This window comes from Fundulus heteroclitus, chromosome 4 (genome assembly GCF_011125445.2).
Source record: "Fundulus heteroclitus isolate FHET01 chromosome 4, MU-UCD_Fhet_4.1, whole genome shotgun sequence".
In the NCBI taxonomy this organism is placed as follows: domain Eukaryota; kingdom Metazoa; phylum Chordata; class Actinopteri; order Cyprinodontiformes; family Fundulidae; genus Fundulus; species Fundulus heteroclitus.
Window position 1 is genome coordinate 35,367,506 of NC_046364.1, and position 17,240 is coordinate 35,384,745.

Below are 17,240 nucleotides of genomic sequence, written 5' to 3' on the forward strand. Positions count from 1 at the left end.
TCCTCTGACCTTTACACAATCTCATTTCCTTCCGAATCAAAGCTTTGCTCCTTTTTAAGCTCTGCGGGGCTCCACAATGGTGGTGACCTTTGGTGGGATATAAATGGCCTCCCCCGGTCACTGAAGGAGTCGCACGTTTCCCCAAGAAGCTCTGGAGAAAAAGCGAGCTGTGAGCTGCTGGTGTTGGTGGACCTCTGCAACAGGCCCTTCTCACGCAGCTGTGCCAGCATAATACATCAGAGCTGCTGTGATAAGTCCTGACAGACACTCAGCCTTAGCCACGAGCATAAAGCGCATTTGTTACGTAACGAGTTTATTGCCGCCGCCCTGTCACTGCTGCTAAAATGCATTTGGGTTCGTGTAGAACGGGTTCCCACACAATGGATTCATGTAGCAACAGAGGAGGAGGGAGATCAGATGAGCTTTAAAGTGGAAGAAGAAAGTGCAGAGAAACTAACGGACTGCGCGCTCCTTTTCTGAGAGGATGATCTCCAGAGAGCGGTGACGTGAACCACCAGGATTTAAGTCAAATTCTACTTTTTCCACACGTTTAAGTCGACAATCCTCTGCCCACTTCCTGAACTCCTGCAAACGACGCTCACAGGTCATGTACGGATGCACAGGCAAAATTCTCCGGTTGTTTCGAGCACAGATTAGGGCTGGACAATAATTCAATAACGATATATATCGATTGATAGATGTATGGTTCAATATGAAAAACAGGGGTCAACAAAAAAGATCAATAAAATAACATGCATTCTAGCCTATCATGTAGGTGAATATTAGTCATTGCATCCTCCCAACCAATTACAAACCCAGGAAAGCTCCATCAGCCTTCAGAGAGCACGTGTTTTTTTTTTCTTTTTTAACACTTACAGTTTTTGTAAAAAGTTGGTTGAATAAAGGGTTGTGTTTGAATCCATTTATTTAAATAGGTCATTAAGCAACAGCATAAAATGGCCAGTGCTGCACTTAAAATGTACATTTTGAATTGTTTTGAGAATTATCGATATCGATCAATATGATTTCTATTTTTATCGTTATGCTTTTATTCTATATCGTCCAGCCCTAGCACAGATATCTCGGCTCGCCGCATCAGTTTCAGGGTTGAGGTTTTAGAAACACATTGACGTTACGGACTTCAGGTCCAAACCTGAGCTCAACCTCCTCAGCATCAACTGTGTAGCATTCGGTCTGGATAACTTTAAACTCTCAAAGTACAGCTCTCTGATGACCTCCCCTGGCTGAAGAACATCCCTGTTAGTGAAACAAGACCAGGAGATGCTTTCTGAAGGAAACTGAAACAAACACCACGCCTCTTCACAGCAATACGAGGCTAATGTCTTTGTTATGACAACTTGACATTAACAGAGACAAGGTTAAATTTAGGGCTTGATTTGGTATTAGGTTAAGGGCTTGGGGTTTTGTTAAGGGTTTGTCATAACAAAGACATGTTAAACATTGTCAACTTTGCTTTAATAGTGTCATAATTTACCGAATGACAATTAATGACAACTGTCCTAAGCATTCATAAAGAGTCATTTATGTTCATAACAGGTGTTATGTCATGTTTATGACAGTGTAATGACAGTCTTATGTAGACCCCTTCAAATAAAGTGTTACCCATTTGTGTATTACCTACTTAATATTACATGTAATCTGCTGAATGAACTCACAACCCCCCTGTTAAGTACCATTTGCTTCACAAGTAAATTAGATTGAATTTTTAATAACTAAAACCTAAATACAAAAAATAAATTCAATAACATCTTTAACTTAAAAATGTTTGTGTGTGTGTGTATTATATATATGCCGCCTTTAAGACGTGTTAATATTGCTTGAACATTACTACTTTTTAGTCTAGAACAAAGTTCAGTGCATTTTGTTAGGAACTTACTGTATGTGTTAGAAAAAGTAGTGCGTCATGTTGCAGTGGAAGGAAAGTGATGCATAGCTTTCATGTTTCTGCTCAACAAAAAGCAGAAAAAAAGTGTGCCTTGCATCATATTCAGCCTCTTTACTCTGATACCCCTACATAAAATCTAATTTAACTGGTTGCTTTCAGAAGACACCATCTCTATCAATACAGCAAACCTAGCAAGACATGGCCATCCACCTGAGCTGAAGCAACCACACTGCAAAAAAGGGAACTAAAAGTAGGTGAAATCTTCTTGAAATTAGTGTATTTTTCATTGATTTGAGCTGGTAAATCAGACTATTTGCCAATGTAATAAGATGTTTGCACTTAAAATAAGAACAATTCATCTCCATCATCTTATTTCACGTGCAGGATGTCTAATTATCTTATTTTAGGGGTAGAAATTCTCATTCAATTGGCAAATAGTCTTATTTAGCTGCTCAAATCAAGGAAAAATATACATATTTTAAGAACATTATACTTTAGTTCCCTTTTTGCAATGCAAGAGGCCTGCGCCAACTCTGGAGGAGCTGCAGAGATCCACAGCTCAGCAGGTAGAAACGCAGTCGTGTACTCCATCTGATCCGAATGGCGAGAAGAAAGTCAAATGCGCTCGCCTGTGGAGGCACAGGACACATGAAGAAGAAGCCGCTTCGCTTCAGGTTCGACCAAAATTTAACGACTTGATTTAAATGCAAAAACGCTACTTGTGGTGAAAACATTCCCATGGTGAGGAGGAGGATGCTTTTATTGGGACAGGGAAACTGACAGAGCCAAACATGGAACAATACCGGGAAGAAAACTTCGGAGCTGCAAACGATTTGAAGCTGGAGCTGAGGAACACCTTTGAGCAGAACAATGAGGTTAAAAACACGGAGCTGGAGCTGAAACGGCTCCAAGCAGAATGCGTACGTGACTCCGGCACAGTCCAGACCTACAGAGACCTGCAGCTGTTAATGTTATCTTCTCTCTTAGGGGCAAAAGATAAATAAATACAAGTCAAACTTCTTTTAGTTTTATTTGGATAAAGTGTAAAAACCACATATAATTGCCCTTCCACTTTACAATAATGAACTAAAAATGCAATAAAACACATTTAAGTTTGCGGTTGGAATGCGGCAGAAGTTCAAGTGGAGCAGAATACTTGCGGCTCGCTGACAGGAAGCTAAAAAGGTAGAATCTGGACGATGTTTCACTGAGATCAGGTGGAGTTGTGATCTTGGAGGTGATGTAAGTGAGCATGTAGCTGTAAGAAAAGTGTAGTGTTTTAAAAACTGCTTGACCCCCCCCCCCCCCCGGTCCTCTTCCAGAGGCAGATAAAACGACGATTTCCACGGCGTTCAGATGGAATGATTTATTCATAATAGCATAATAAAACAATGAACATTGAAAGCACTGACAGCCGAACCCAAGGCCTCTCGCACACAGCATGCACCACCCCGACCCCAGAGTTCAGGGGACGGCCATCGTCCACAGGGGCCGCCTCCCTCCCGGCTTCAGAGTCTTCCTCCTCTGCTCCGTCCCGCTCAGTTTTCTCCTTTTCTTTTAAACCTTTAAATATATTTTGATATAAAAAAAAAACTAAAAAAATCAAGCCCACGTATGATGAATCGACCATGTGTGTGAAGTGCCTCTCCAGCCCCAGCCTTCTCTCATTATCGTCCTGCTCCCACCCTACGCCGCTCCTCGGGGCCGTCTTGGCAGCAGTGTGAAGATGATGGCGACGCCCCCCCCCACCCCACCCAACACTACCGCTTCCTGTTCATGTGCTCTTAAGGGAAGAAACAAAACAAAACAAAAAAGTAGAAACGATGGAAGTGGGGGTGAAATGGTAATAAAAAAGGTTTACTGACCTCCCTGAAAAAACAAAAAGAAATAAAAAAAAGCAATAAAAAAAAAAAAAAACGACACCTCGACAGTCCAATAAAAAGAAGTGTTGGAGGGACGTGGAGCTCTGTAGACTGGAGGCACTTTGGCACAGAGCAAAGCAGATACCCCCCCCCACCACCGCCACCACGGTCGGGGTGGGGCGTGATGGGGGTTAGAGGAGTGGAATGACAGAGCTGGACTGAAAGGCATGCAGAGCCACGTGGTGTTACGCGTCGCACGGATCCTGGAATGATTAAACCGAAGTAAATCCGAAGGGTCGGGGTTGAAGAAGAGAGCACCTGACAAACGTGGAGGAAAAGGCCAGCCCCTCCTCCAGTTAATGCCACGTTTCAGGAGGAAGGAGGGAGGGAGGAGGAGGGAGGAGGGAGGAAACGCAAGGAAAGAAAAAGGCGTGATGCGGGCGGATGGGGCTCGGACTGGGTTACAGAGAGCGAGTGGACAGCGGCAGGTGGAGGAAGGAGGAAGAGGAGGTGTGACGAAGCTGCTTGGCAAAGCTATACAACACAAACAGGAGAACAGTCCTAGTGAGGAAGCAGGTGGGAGTCTGAGGTCTGGGGAGGGGGGGGGTCGGGTCGGGCAGTCCCATGGTTTGGCATGGTGGCAAGCAGAAGGAAGGCGCTGTGGTCCCTTCCTCTCCTCCTCCTCCTCCTCCCATTATCCAGCCGTGCAGGGCTGCTCCTCACCCCCTCCTCTGTCCCCGCCCCCCACAGCTCCTTTTTACAGGTAGAGCTCCTTCGCTCTGATATGCTGCAGTTTCTCCCTCAGCATGCGGAAGGAGGGCCGCATGGCGGCGTCCAGGGTCCAGCACTGCTTCATCAGGTCGTACACCACAGGCGGGCAGCCGTCGGGGGCGTCCATCTTGTACCCCTTCTCCACCCGGGGCACCACGTCTTTTAGCGGCTGGGGGACAGACGGACAGAGCGACATGAGAGCCTCTCCACCAGAACGGCATTCAGAAACCGTTCGATATATTCCTCAGATTACACAATGTGACACATTTTCTGTTTTCAAACCCATTTTGAAGACAAATCATTTGGCAGGCAGGTATATAATTCTGTTTTTCTTTCCCTTTTGATGATATAAAACCAATCAAAAATTGTTTTTGCTGAGTTCACAACCCAAAAAACGTCAAAGCTAAAGAAACTGGTTGTTCACAGAGCGCCGTTTCCAAGCATGCTAATGGAAAGTTGAGGGGACAGAAAAAGTTGAATTAATACAGCTTTCAGATAATCGTGAAATGAAGCCAATTCAAGGGTTTGGGGGCGGTTCACAAGTTGCTGACTGTACCTGGAGTCAGCGGTGGGGGGTTTAAAGAGCCAACCCACAGACAACACCCAGGAGAAGGGCTACAGCTCCCACATTCCTAGGAGTAAGAAACTCTTGAACCAGAGGCTTCGTCAGAGGTGTCTCACCGGGGGTCAGGGGAAAAAAGGACAGGGCTTTTGCTCAGCCGTCCTTTTTTATGAGCAATCGTCAACGTAAACGCTGCATTTCATTTAGAAAGCAGGGGCTCAGAGTCTGTAGAAAGACTAGAGAAGCACAGAAGTGGCGTTGCCGGAGGTCCGGTATGAATCTGTCACAGTCGGCGATCTGATCCTGCTGGTGTTGGGCCCAACGTCAGACCAGCCATCAACCGGGAAGTTTAGAGCACTTCCTTCTTCGCCTCTGCTGACAAACAGGCAGGGAGATGCTGGTTTCATCTTCCAGCAGGACTTGAACCGGCGCACAGTACCAACAGCACCAGTAACTGGGTTTACCTCTGGCATCACTTGACTGGCCTGATCTAAACCCTACAGAGAATCTAGAGCCAACGATGCAGATGAGCTGAAGGCTGCTATGAAAGCAACCCAGGCTTCATTACTGCTTCAGCAGAACCACCATGCCGCGCTGCATTGATGCAGAGATTCATGCAAAAGGAGCCCTGACAAAGTATTGAGAGCACATACTATAGAATACGGGGCTGTACTCATCAGCAGGCTGGCATTTCTGTATTAAAATTACTTTCTTTCAATTGATTTTATGTAATATTAAAGATAAAATAAATAGTGGATTTTCATCAGCTCTAAGCCATTATCAAAATGAACAGAAATAACCCCAAACACTTTACTGTAATGAATACTTTTAAGTTTAGATTTTTGAATTGATAGAAACGCTCCACAAATCATGCAGCTGGATCAGGTGAAAAGTTGGCTTCTGATTTGTTGAGGTAAGTTGCTGTTCTTTTGGAGAATACGAATAAATTTAGATCCGATTTCTAAATTCTGACTGATTCTTTACAGCATTTTGGGAATTTTTCTATCTTAATTCTGTTAATCTTTGTTTAAAACATGTGACACGTAAAAACAAAAAGCTATGAAATGGTCCTTTTTGGTTGTAGAATATTTAGAAATGGAGATTAATAATATTTTTAGAAAGTCAAATATTTTTCAATACTATTCCAGACGTGGAATGTGATTAAAGCAAACTCCAAACCGAATACTGCGGAGGAAGCTGCTGTTTTTACAGGTGAGACTGTCCTACCGCACAAAAATAACCCAGACTAAACCCTGATAGCAGCACTGCAGCCTGCCATCTGCTGGCTTATCTCAGATGTGAGGGAGCCAGAGACGACCAAGCTAAGATACTTACAATTCTAGGGTAAGGCACGCGGCCAAAGGAGTAAATCTCCCACAGAAGGATTCCATAACTCCAGACGTCCGACTTGGTGGAAAACCTCTGTTGGACAAAGACAAGCGAACCGTTTAACACGTTTTACATGAAGGCATTTAGAAACTGACGCATGAACACTGCTGACACAATTAGCAGCGCTTTGACCGAGCGACACAGCTGCTGCCTGCGGAGATGCCGTCATTAAAGCAGAATATAGGAGGGGAATAGGAGGATCTAAATTTAGTGCCAACTCATTTTTCTCAAGCTTGTTTGTAAACTGTAGATTTGAGCATCTTTGGGGGTTCTTATGACAACTCCTCAAAGCGAAATCATTTCTCCCCCAGATGAGGCCTAGATGAATAAAAGAGAAACACGTGAACTCTGAGACATCCAGAACTGTGTAAATAACCCAAAAAACATAATCTTACATATGGGTTGCAAACAATTGTTCCAGCGTTTGGATATAAATCACTCAGTTTTCAAATCTTCAACATTCACAGCAGAAATCTCAATAGGATTCTAGTGTTAGAACAGACTGTGGTGCTGCCTTATTCTGGCATACCTCAATCCATGCGTGATAAATTAGTATTTTTAATTTAATACATAAGAGTTGAATGTTTCATAACCTGAGCATAACTTTGAACATCTAGGTATCGAACCCAGATTACTTCTGGAGGAATCTGGGCAAGCTTTCTTGAGCTCTCTTAGATCATATGATGGGGTAACATGTAAATAAAGTTTTTTGCATTCTGTCATAATTTTTTGTCAAAGTATGTTGATTGAATTCTTGATGGAAAGAGACTTAAACTACGGTGCCTCATTAATAACTCACCATAGAAATAATTAAAAACAGACACTGTGAGGTCTGTTCAGCTCATGGTTATTTTCTTTAAGGTCATTTTTGTCAATTTGAGCAGGAAATAAGTTAAGACATATCTATTAAGGCTGTGTTAAAGAAAAATAATAATTTTCCAAATCTGAATCGATTCTCATTAATTCCTAAAGACTGATTAAAAGATTGATGATTTAAAAAGATTGATTTAAAAAAGAAAGATTTAAAAAGATTGATGTTTAAAAATGCTATTTTCGACTGTGAATTTCTGAATCACACTCCACTGTGGGAGGTGAATTTTTAATAATGCACCAGGTTAGTGTCCAAATAGCAGCTGTAGATATCGTTGGCATCCTCAGTTTTCTACCCTTGATCTGTTTTGGTATTCTGCCCCACAGCATGTTTACAGCCACCATAAACTACCATTACTTTATTCATTTGCTGTTGAATGTTAATATAACACTAGTATCAATGTGTTGCATAACTACACAGTCTTGTAAATCAACTAACAGCTAAAATGTTCTTTTAATACTAGCAATCCAATTTGAGATTGTATCAGATCAGAAAGAATTGATTCAAAATCTCGAGAATAAAACACTTAACACAGAATTCTGGAAATTTGAATCAATAATCAGCCCTAATATCTAGGGAGGGATGCTAGTAGGGCCGTCCTAAACGATTATTTTAGTAATTGATGATTCTATCGGTTATCCTGGCATGTATTGGCAAGCTAGGCTATCATTAGCGTTAGCCGCCTGGCCGGAACACAGTGCGCTGAATAAATAAACAACGTAACGAAGCTTCGAGGCAGATCATTTTACCTCAATGACTTTTGAATCGAGGTCCTCAAATCATTCCAGGATTCGTGAAGGCCCTAGCTATAAGGCCACAATTTTTCCTTAGAAAAATGTTTATCTATTTAAAAGGATTATATTACAACTTGGATCCAATTTGAATGTAACTGAATTGATCTAAATAGTTGGTATGCATTACATTTTTTTATATTATCCCACCTTTCTGGTTAAGAACTACGCCTGCATGTCTAGACAAGTGCCTTGAGATTACGTTTGTTGTGAACTGGCACGATACAAATGAACAGAACTCGAGTTAACAGCCGTTTTCGGAAACGTAGACCACATTTGGTCAGCTGAAGATAAACGACTTAAAACTAGTCAAGGCATATGACAATTACTGGTTTCACTGGTTATCGTGGTGAAATCTGGCAATATGGTTTTGAAAATGTATTAGCCTAAAAATAATATTTAGTTACAGCAGTAATACATTTCTGATCGTTAATCGTTACAGCAGCTCAACAGTTTATAGTAAATAGCAGAAGGCCAGAGCCAGTCGGTGCAGATCTGCAGCCTTCTCACCTTCTCTCTTAGTGCTTCAGGGGAGGTCCACTTGACAGGCAGCTTGGCAGTGTCCTGTATGGAGGAGGCCTCCTTGGTGAGACCAAAGTCGCTGACCTTGGCGATGTTGTCGTCAGACACGAGCACGTTTCGAGCTGCCAGGTCTCTGTGGACGAAGTTGTTGGCCTCCAGGTACTCCATGGCTTCACACACGTCACTGTGCGTTAAAATGAGGCGAGGAAAGGAATAGGAAAGTTTATTACGATCCCTTGCTCACATGGAACATGAAAGCAAACATGTGATCTAGTCTTGACAGGAGAAAAGTTCAAATATACTGACAGAATATTATGTTTTCAGAAGGAAAGACAAACGCTAATATCCTTCTCTGGTAGATATATTCTTTTTCTGCTCAGTGTCATCCAAATAAAATCTATTCACTCACTTTTCTAATAACAGAAGCCTCGTTTTCCACGCTTCCTTCTGAAAATAAGCCACTGAACACCTCACAGTGGATTAATACACAAATACTAACAGACTGGAAGATTTACGCTCATTTTACGGTCATTTTTCACAGGTGCTCCAAGACGGCACCGTCTTAACAACTGTTTAATTAAAAAAAGGATTAAGTCAAAGCCTTCATTTGCCAATGCAGCAGCCATGTGTCAAACCATCTGAATATGATATCTGCCTGTAAACAAACGGTTCTGGTATACTTCCAGCCAAACGGCTGACGCTGCTCCTAAGAAATTTCTGCTGCACCCGGACAGCTAAACAAACTCTCTTTCTGGTTTAAATATAACCAAGATGGAAACGATGGATGAAGACAACTCACAGTGAGAACTTTAGCAAGCAGTCCCCGCCGAGAACAGTCCGTCCTCTGGAGCGCAGGTAGTCCACTAGGCTGCCCTGAGGGACATTAACAACGGGTAAAACATCAAGTGAACTGCTGACAAACCAGAAAAACAAACATCTGCAGCATCATGTGCATCTAGTCTTCATCAGAACCAGACTTACTTTAATGATCCCAGGGGGAAATTATTTTTGTTACATGCTCCAGAATATACACATTGTTTTCTATCTATCTATCTCTCTCTCTCTCTCTCTATATATATATATATATATATATATATATATATATATATATATATATATATATATATATATATATATATATATATATATATATATATATATATATATATATATATATATATATATATATATATATAAATAACTTAAGCAGTTAACTAGCTCTGTGTCTTAGTACAATCATCTAGATATTGACTGCAATCTTTACCAATGAATAACATATACACATATATATATTGCTTGAGAAAAGCCAAACCAGTTAGAAAACATATTTTTGATTTTATGGGAGAACAACGCACTCAGAGACGTGACTGACCTTAGCCATGTATTCTGTGACAATGTAGAGACTGCCCCTCTCCTCCACAATAACACCGAGCAGCTGCACCAGGTTGTTGTGCCTCAGTTGCCTTTTTAAAACGGACAGAGGGAGAAAATTATGCCGACGGTGTGCAGGAACAATAGAATAAAATCCCATCAAGGAACAGAGGAAAAACAAGGAAATGTTTCAAATCAGGGAGGGGAAAATTATAAAGGTAAAAGAGAGAGGAGGCAAAAGTCTGATCTGATCTTACGTCATGACGGAGGCCTCGGCGATGAAAGCCTGCGCTGTGGCGTCGTTTTTGATACACTTGACGGCCACCTTGGTCCCTCTGTAGTCTCCTACCATCACATCTAGAATTGACAGATTTTTCTCTTTTAAAGTGACGGATTATCATCCTAGTTTAGTGTGATTATAGCTGTGGTCCAGCACCGTGATCCACTTCTCATTTCTTTAACCTTTGCTTCCTATAACCCAGAGTTTCCTGAAACTTTAAAAGTGGTTATAATAGTTATTCAAGCTTTCTTAAAGTCTTGGTACTGATCCTTTGTCTTGCCATTTGTTTTTTCATTTTTTTTTTTTATTTAGAAACATGCTATAACCAGGTTGAATAAAGGTCTGTTTCCAGTAACTTCCTGGAACCTCTTCATCAACCCAGGCTGTTTTTAGTGTGTGTTTTGTCAGGTTTTTGTTTTTTTTTAATCCCAGGGTTGTTTATGTAGACTCAGAGTGCTGCTGTGGTCTGGGGACACAGCTCCACCCACTGCAACAGTGGAGACCAGAATGCAATTAAAAACTGTGAAATCAGACCAACAGTGTAAATCTCAGTTGCCTTCACAGCGGTTAGGGTTTAAAAGCAACATTTTGCAACACCAAGCGGAGGAGAAGATTAGGTAGAATGGATTTTATTACCCCAGGAAACGAGCCCGGTTCCTGAAAAGAAACACTTTAAGAGGGCACAACCTTAAACTACTACATTGTTGAAGTAGCTTTCGACTCACTTCGCAGGGTTTTCTTGACATTAACCTTTCTCCCAAATAAAATTAGCCAAAGTTAAAGTCTTTCAAAACCTCAATTGGGAGAACCAGCTCCGGTCTGAGGAAGTTAAAATTGAAATTATGGGCAACAACTCCCACACTGCAAAAACAGAACTAAAAATAAGTAAAAATTTCTTGAAATTAGTGCGTTTATCCTTAATTTGAGCAGGTAAATAAAATTATCTGCCAATAGAATGAGTATTTCTACCCCTAAAATAAGATAATTAGATATAATGCACTTGAAATAAGACAATGGAGATGAGTTGCTCTTGTTTTAAGTGCAAAAATCTTATTCCATTGGCAAATCATCTTATTGACCTGCTCAAATCAAGGACAAAATACACTAATTTTAAGAACATTTTAGTTATTTGTAGTTCCGTTTTTGCTATATATATCCGTTTTTGGTATATTTATCACAGCCACAGCTGTGAAGGGTCTGAAGATATTGACAAGCTACTACGTTTTAGTTCTGTGCTCAGACACTTTTTTGTTTTGTTTTCCTTGTTTAATTTCATGGTACTCTTAGGGATAAAATGGTTCCTGGTTTTTATTATCAACTCAAGTTCTGCCCCAACTTCAGCATCCTTTTCCAAATGCTTCTGGTTTTAGCTCTGTAGGAGACGACAAGAAAACTCCGTTACTCACCTCCAAACTCGCCCTTTCCAATTGTCTGAAGCAGCTTCAGTTCCTTTCTGTTTAAGGCCCAGCCACCTGCCAAAAGAGGCCAGAGGGGTGCTTAACATCTGTGCTGTAGCACCAACGGTGTTGTCGTCTTGTACGAGTCCAATCAAAGAGCTGCTATGCAACTAATCAGAAAACTTAATAAAATACAACTCTCTTTGTGTCAACTTTTAGAATAAGTATGCTTTAACGTTGTGCTGCAGCCATCAGCCAGGTCAAATGGATCCATGACGTTCAGCAAAGGCACATTGAGGAGGAGCAGGCCGACGGAGATTAACTAATTAATTAATTGACTGCTGGTGAAGCCCAGGAGTTTCCCCACACAAAGGAAAAGATTAATTACCCTGACGATTAATGCTATTAAGCTGGAGATGACAGCACAACCTTAAAGGACATGAAGAATTAGCCTTTTACACAGTGTGTGCATGCAAGGTTAATATGGTGGTGAGTAAACAAATGTCCCTGCGGGCCTTGGAGCCTGAGTCCTTGTGGATCGGTGTAATAGGTTTAGTGTGGCCTTACTCCTGGAGAACTCGTCCTGCGCCGCTACCGTCCCCTCCATCAGCTTGGGCTTAATCAGCCGGGTGCAGAGCCCATCGGCGTCTTTGGTGTAGTGCTGCACACACAGTTTGGCAGAATTAACGTCTTGTCTTCAGGATTACGATGAAAATCCAGCCTATTCTATATTTCATGAAATATTTCTTTAGATGGGAAGCTAAGCAAAGTCAATGGGACGATGGATGAAGCTAAATTTTGAAAGAAAGCCACTTTAGACGATGCAAAAGATGCAAAAGTAAGAGTCGAGACATGTGTTCATCTTCCAGCAGGTCGACAACCCTAACCGTAGTCAGAACTATAGAGCTTGGGAAATATTTACAAAGAACGTGTCAAATTTATGTCTCTAGTACTGGTACAGACTTGTAGGTGCAACTGTGGGAAGCTTTTGTTTGGTGTTGGTACATATAAAAAAATAAAATAAAAAAAAGTCTTTACACTTTGCTTTTTGTTGCCATGTATTGGTTTGTTGCATAAAATCCCAATAAAGCACATATAATGTGTCTTTGTAATGACAAAATGTGAAAATGGACACTGCATATTTCACATCCAGCCGTCATGTTTAAAATCAAATCATCACTACGTTCGACAGAGGTCACTCAAACCCACAGCATGCGACATGACGAGGCCACAGAAATATGAAGCGTTCTGTCAGAGACTGTCAGCATTGCTGCCAGACTGAGGCGTTTGACTCCAGAGCAGCGGAAACAAAGACGCAGCAGACGGGAAATTTAGTGTGAGAGAGGTCAGCGATGGTGCGATTTCTGACACAACAGAACAAACCGTGTCATAAAAAAATAAAAAATAAAAAATCACTGTGAGAGATCCGTCTTCTTGCGCTTCAGACATTGTGTAAACAAAAAGCAGGAAGTCTTTTGGGTAAACAAAGTTTTCCAACTCGGTTACATTTATGCAGACTTTAGACCACAGACTGCAAGTCTCCATTACAACCACCAGAGGGAGAGCAAGGTGCAGGGAGAGTGTACTCTGAATTAGCCAGCCCTCAATGTTTGCAAATGGAGCCTCATAAAATAAATAAAAAAAACATGGACATGGATAATTGTGTTATATTTACCAGCTTTTATATGGCTGAACGCTGTCATTTCTGTTTTTGGTGCAATGTTTTGTAAACAAACTGCTAAAAAGAGCCCGATTCTGCATTGTAAGATGTTGCAGTTTACAAAAAAAGAAAAAAAAAAAAAGATTTAATTTACATAATTGCCCAGGCTAAATCAAGACCTACCCATATGTAATTAACACTGAAGGCTGTGATTATGGAGTAAAAATACACATTGAGGGCATAAAAGACAGTACTTCATCATGCAATTACACCATTGTTCCCACGTGCAGCCATCTTTGCTTTTATCACAAGTATAACATTACTGTGGAAGCCATGACTGACAACAACCTGTCAGCAAGCAGTATGTTTAGGCGTAAATAGACGGAGTAAGCCATATGAAATGTGCCGTGACCAGTAAGAGCAGCAGTGCACAGGGACAGAAGGGCAAACAGAAAAAACACCAAAGAATGCAAGGAATCCTATCTACGGCTACTTACAGGGGAATGCAGACAGTTTACCGGATAAAGATATGGAGAGACGGACAGAGGGGGGGAAAACGAAGGAGAGCAGGGAATGTGAGACGGCAGGAGGGGAGAGCGAGATCGATGACAAAGAGAGGAGGACGGAGAGCAATATGCCAGGTAACCACGAGGGAACGCAGAGAGATAAAGATGGACAGAGGGGAGGCGGAGAAAGGAAGCGGAGGCACAATCAAGCCTGGAGGGTGTGAACGGGATAGACAGAGATCGTGGGTGGCTGATACCCAGAAGGCACCAGGAATGGAGATGAGCTCACTGCCAGCTGGCAAATTCCTGTCGTCCACTTCCAATGCCCCCACGGGGTAAAAAAAGATGACGGCCAATTAGAAGTGTGATAGCCGCCAATCTCTCGGTTTATCTGAGAGGATTAAAGGCCTCTCTTTCTCTGCCTGCCACCGCGTCTCTTCTCTTCCCCGCTCCTCTCCGTCCTTCCTCTGAACCTGCCTTCAGATAGCGGGCAGGAAGGGAGAGGATCAAACGGCTCTCTGAGGGCCCACTTGATGTCTTGATGTTACGGGAAAGGTGGATACTGAGTGTGCCTCTTCTTTTTTTTTTTTTTTTTTAAGTTATGCAATGATGTCGCTGGATGAGTGGTCGTAAAACCAGAATAACCAAACATTAAGATTATGACAAGGTTTGCAAGGTGGATTATAAATAAAATGTAATTCTTTTACTGCTAATTTGCATTTTTAGTGAAGGTATGTTCCTGTGGTAGCCGGGCATTTTAATTTGTCTGTCCCATGAACACTGTGAGCTGATTTTATTAAAACTCTGCAAGAAAAGGGAAAATATAAAGAGCAGTTTTAACTAGGGCTGCACGATATAGAAAAAACAGAATATCGTAATAAAAAAAATGCATATTTATCGGTATCGATAATTATCTAAAAGATTTTAAAACCATTTTTAAGTGGTCATTTTATGATATTGCTAAATGACCTACTTTTAATTGATACACAAACACTGAATTCCAATTCAATCTTTATTTAACCAACTTTCTTTAACCATACCTGAATTTAAAAAAAAATAAAATAAAAATAACTCAAGAGACCTGATGTTAGTAAATACTGACAAAGAATAGACTAAAGTGACCAGAAAAGTGACCGAAATAAATATAACAAATAAATAAATGGAATAGCCTATTTAAGCGGGAATAGCACATACCAGTTTGAGGTAACTAAAAACAAAATGGTAGGTTTTTCAACTGCAGACAGACAACGGCAGCATTTTAATCGCTATAAAGCATGTTACTGCATGAGGGATGTCTTTATGCCGCTTTGTTGTACTTATCACAAAGAAGGAAGCCCAGGTTAGCTCATTTTTGCCTGCTTTGTTTGGCCAGAAGTTCCAGATGATTCCTCTGGCGACATTGAGCCGTGCTGGGGCCGACACAGCTCGTGCTCCTGCGTGTGTGTGAGCGGTTTAAAGGGTAAAACAAGTTGGTTGTGTTACCAGACTTTGTTTTTAATGATTCCCTGGTAATTTTACTTTTGCTGCTTGTCTGACTTGCTATAACCCAAATATGGCCGAGCTGGCGAACTACTAAAACCCTTTTTGGGGACAATTTCCTCCGCCTCTCCTTGCTGCGACATCTGACCGTGTTGTGGTTTGAGAGGGTGGAGCTTTGTGGCGGTGTGCCTGCGTCCGTGAATATGATTGGTTGGGAGGAAGTAGTGACTGTAGCATCAACATACATGACAGGCTACAACGAAAAGGAAGGAAAATTGATTTTGTATTGAACTTTTATCGACCCCTTTTTTTCTTCTATTGCGCCACATGTCTATCGATCGACATATATTGTTATTGAATTATCGTCCAGCCCTAGTTTTAACTACATAAACAGTAAAAACTGCTATTTTGCTCTTTCTGATGATTATGGAGTCTCAAGTTGAGTCCAGAAGTTTAAATTTCAAGTCATTAACAAGTCATGATGATCTATCCCTGGAACGGCAATAATATATTTTATTTTAACATTATTTCAAGGGGTTATTTTTTTTAACTTTAATGAGAGCGTCAAGCCATTTCAAGTAAGAACGTTCAAGTCCATGTCAAGCCAAGTCTTTTCTAATATAACCGAGTCGAGTTTCAAGTCGTCGCATCTGTAACTCAAGTCAAAGTCCACTCCTCTGGACTAAACGCTTTCCTGCATGTCACAGGATTGTCTTTACAATCAAGTTCAAACCCTCACCTCAACCAACTGCATGAGGTTCTCAAAGTACTCCTCCTCGTCGATGGTCAGTTTGCCGTTGTGGTAGATGATGCGGTAGTGCTCCACCTTGCCGTCGCAGCTGACGCACAAGGTGTAGTCGCCAGGATAGTTGGTGCTCTCCCTCACCAGGAAAAGGCCCGTCTCCGGCGGGTAGAGGAGCCGCTCCGCCTGCTCGCGGGTGATTTTACCGTGAAACCATCTAAAGCAATGGAGCAAAGACAAAATGAGCTGAAGAAGCAACTTCAACTTCACCATGTAGGTCACACCTCCTAAAGTTTTTCACACTTTTTTTCCACATTACAATCACAAACCTGAGTGTATCATACGAGGACTTTATGTGGTAGAATATTAATTGAAACATAATTGTGAAGTAAATTAAAGTTACGCTGTTTGCAAAAATTGTTTACCAATAAAAAAAACTCTAACACCCCCCCCAAAACACGATGCAAATGAGGCCAAATTAATTCAGACCTCACCTAAATAGTAAACACAACTCAATTTTATTCATATCACACCAACTCACGTCTTCTCAAGGCATTTTACAAAGTCGGACAGATTGGTCAAAGCGTTTCCTGGCCTAGGTGCACAACGCTATCTGTGGAGGCAAGACTCCACATTACCCTGGGTGTGTGTGTGTGTGTGTGTGTGTGTGTGTGTGTGTGTGTGTGTGTGTGTGTGTGATAGACATCAAAATAGAAAACTACAAGATGACCATGCACCCTTTTTCATAATTATGAGGCTACATTATTTCCTTTAGTTAAACTTCACCAACACCACTAAATAATTAACATTCTGTTCCTGTCTGATCTACAACAAATAGTGTGATCTGAAGTGTTGGCCAGTATTATCAAAAAGGTATAAAAATGCTTGAAAGTCAGTTTGATCTTTGCACTTTCTGCGGAACGTTTGTTTGGTAAATCTGAGCGAATAATTAATAAAAGGTCAAAGTCTCTTCATTTGTCTCCCTAGGCTGAAATTTGCTTTGGACAGAGGGGTTAAACTTCTCAGCCACATTGCACTGTTCCATAACATCTCATATATGATGAAGACATGAATAATTATTAAAAAGACACATTTCTTAAAAAGTACAAAACATTTCCATTTCATTGGAAA

At 41.3% G+C, this 17,240-nt stretch overlaps 1 protein-coding gene across 2 annotated transcripts in view; it reads right to left on the bottom strand.

Annotated features, from left to right (window-relative positions):
* Positions 1–3,257: 3,257 nt before the first annotated feature.
* The window catches only part of LOC105923567 (tyrosine-protein kinase CSK), a 53,597-nt gene continuing 39,614 nt past the window's right edge, over positions 3,258–17,240 (bottom strand). For both annotated transcript variants that reach the window (XM_036136477.1, XM_036136476.1), the window contains exons 5-13: positions 16,107–16,326; positions 12,290–12,383; positions 11,732–11,797; positions 10,303–10,402; positions 10,047–10,137; positions 9,474–9,547; positions 8,663–8,858; positions 6,437–6,523; positions 3,258–4,708 (exon numbers count right to left, since the gene is read on the bottom strand). In XM_036136477.1, coding sequence (XP_035992370.1) covers positions 4,526–4,708; positions 6,437–6,523; positions 8,663–8,858; positions 9,474–9,547; positions 10,047–10,137; positions 10,303–10,402; positions 11,732–11,797; positions 12,290–12,383; positions 16,107–16,326 — 1,111 coding nt within the window. In that variant the 3' untranslated portion in view covers positions 3,258–4,525. The remainder of the gene's footprint in view (positions 4,709–6,436; positions 6,524–8,662; positions 8,859–9,473; positions 9,548–10,046; positions 10,138–10,302; positions 10,403–11,731; positions 11,798–12,289; positions 12,384–16,106; positions 16,327–17,240) is intronic.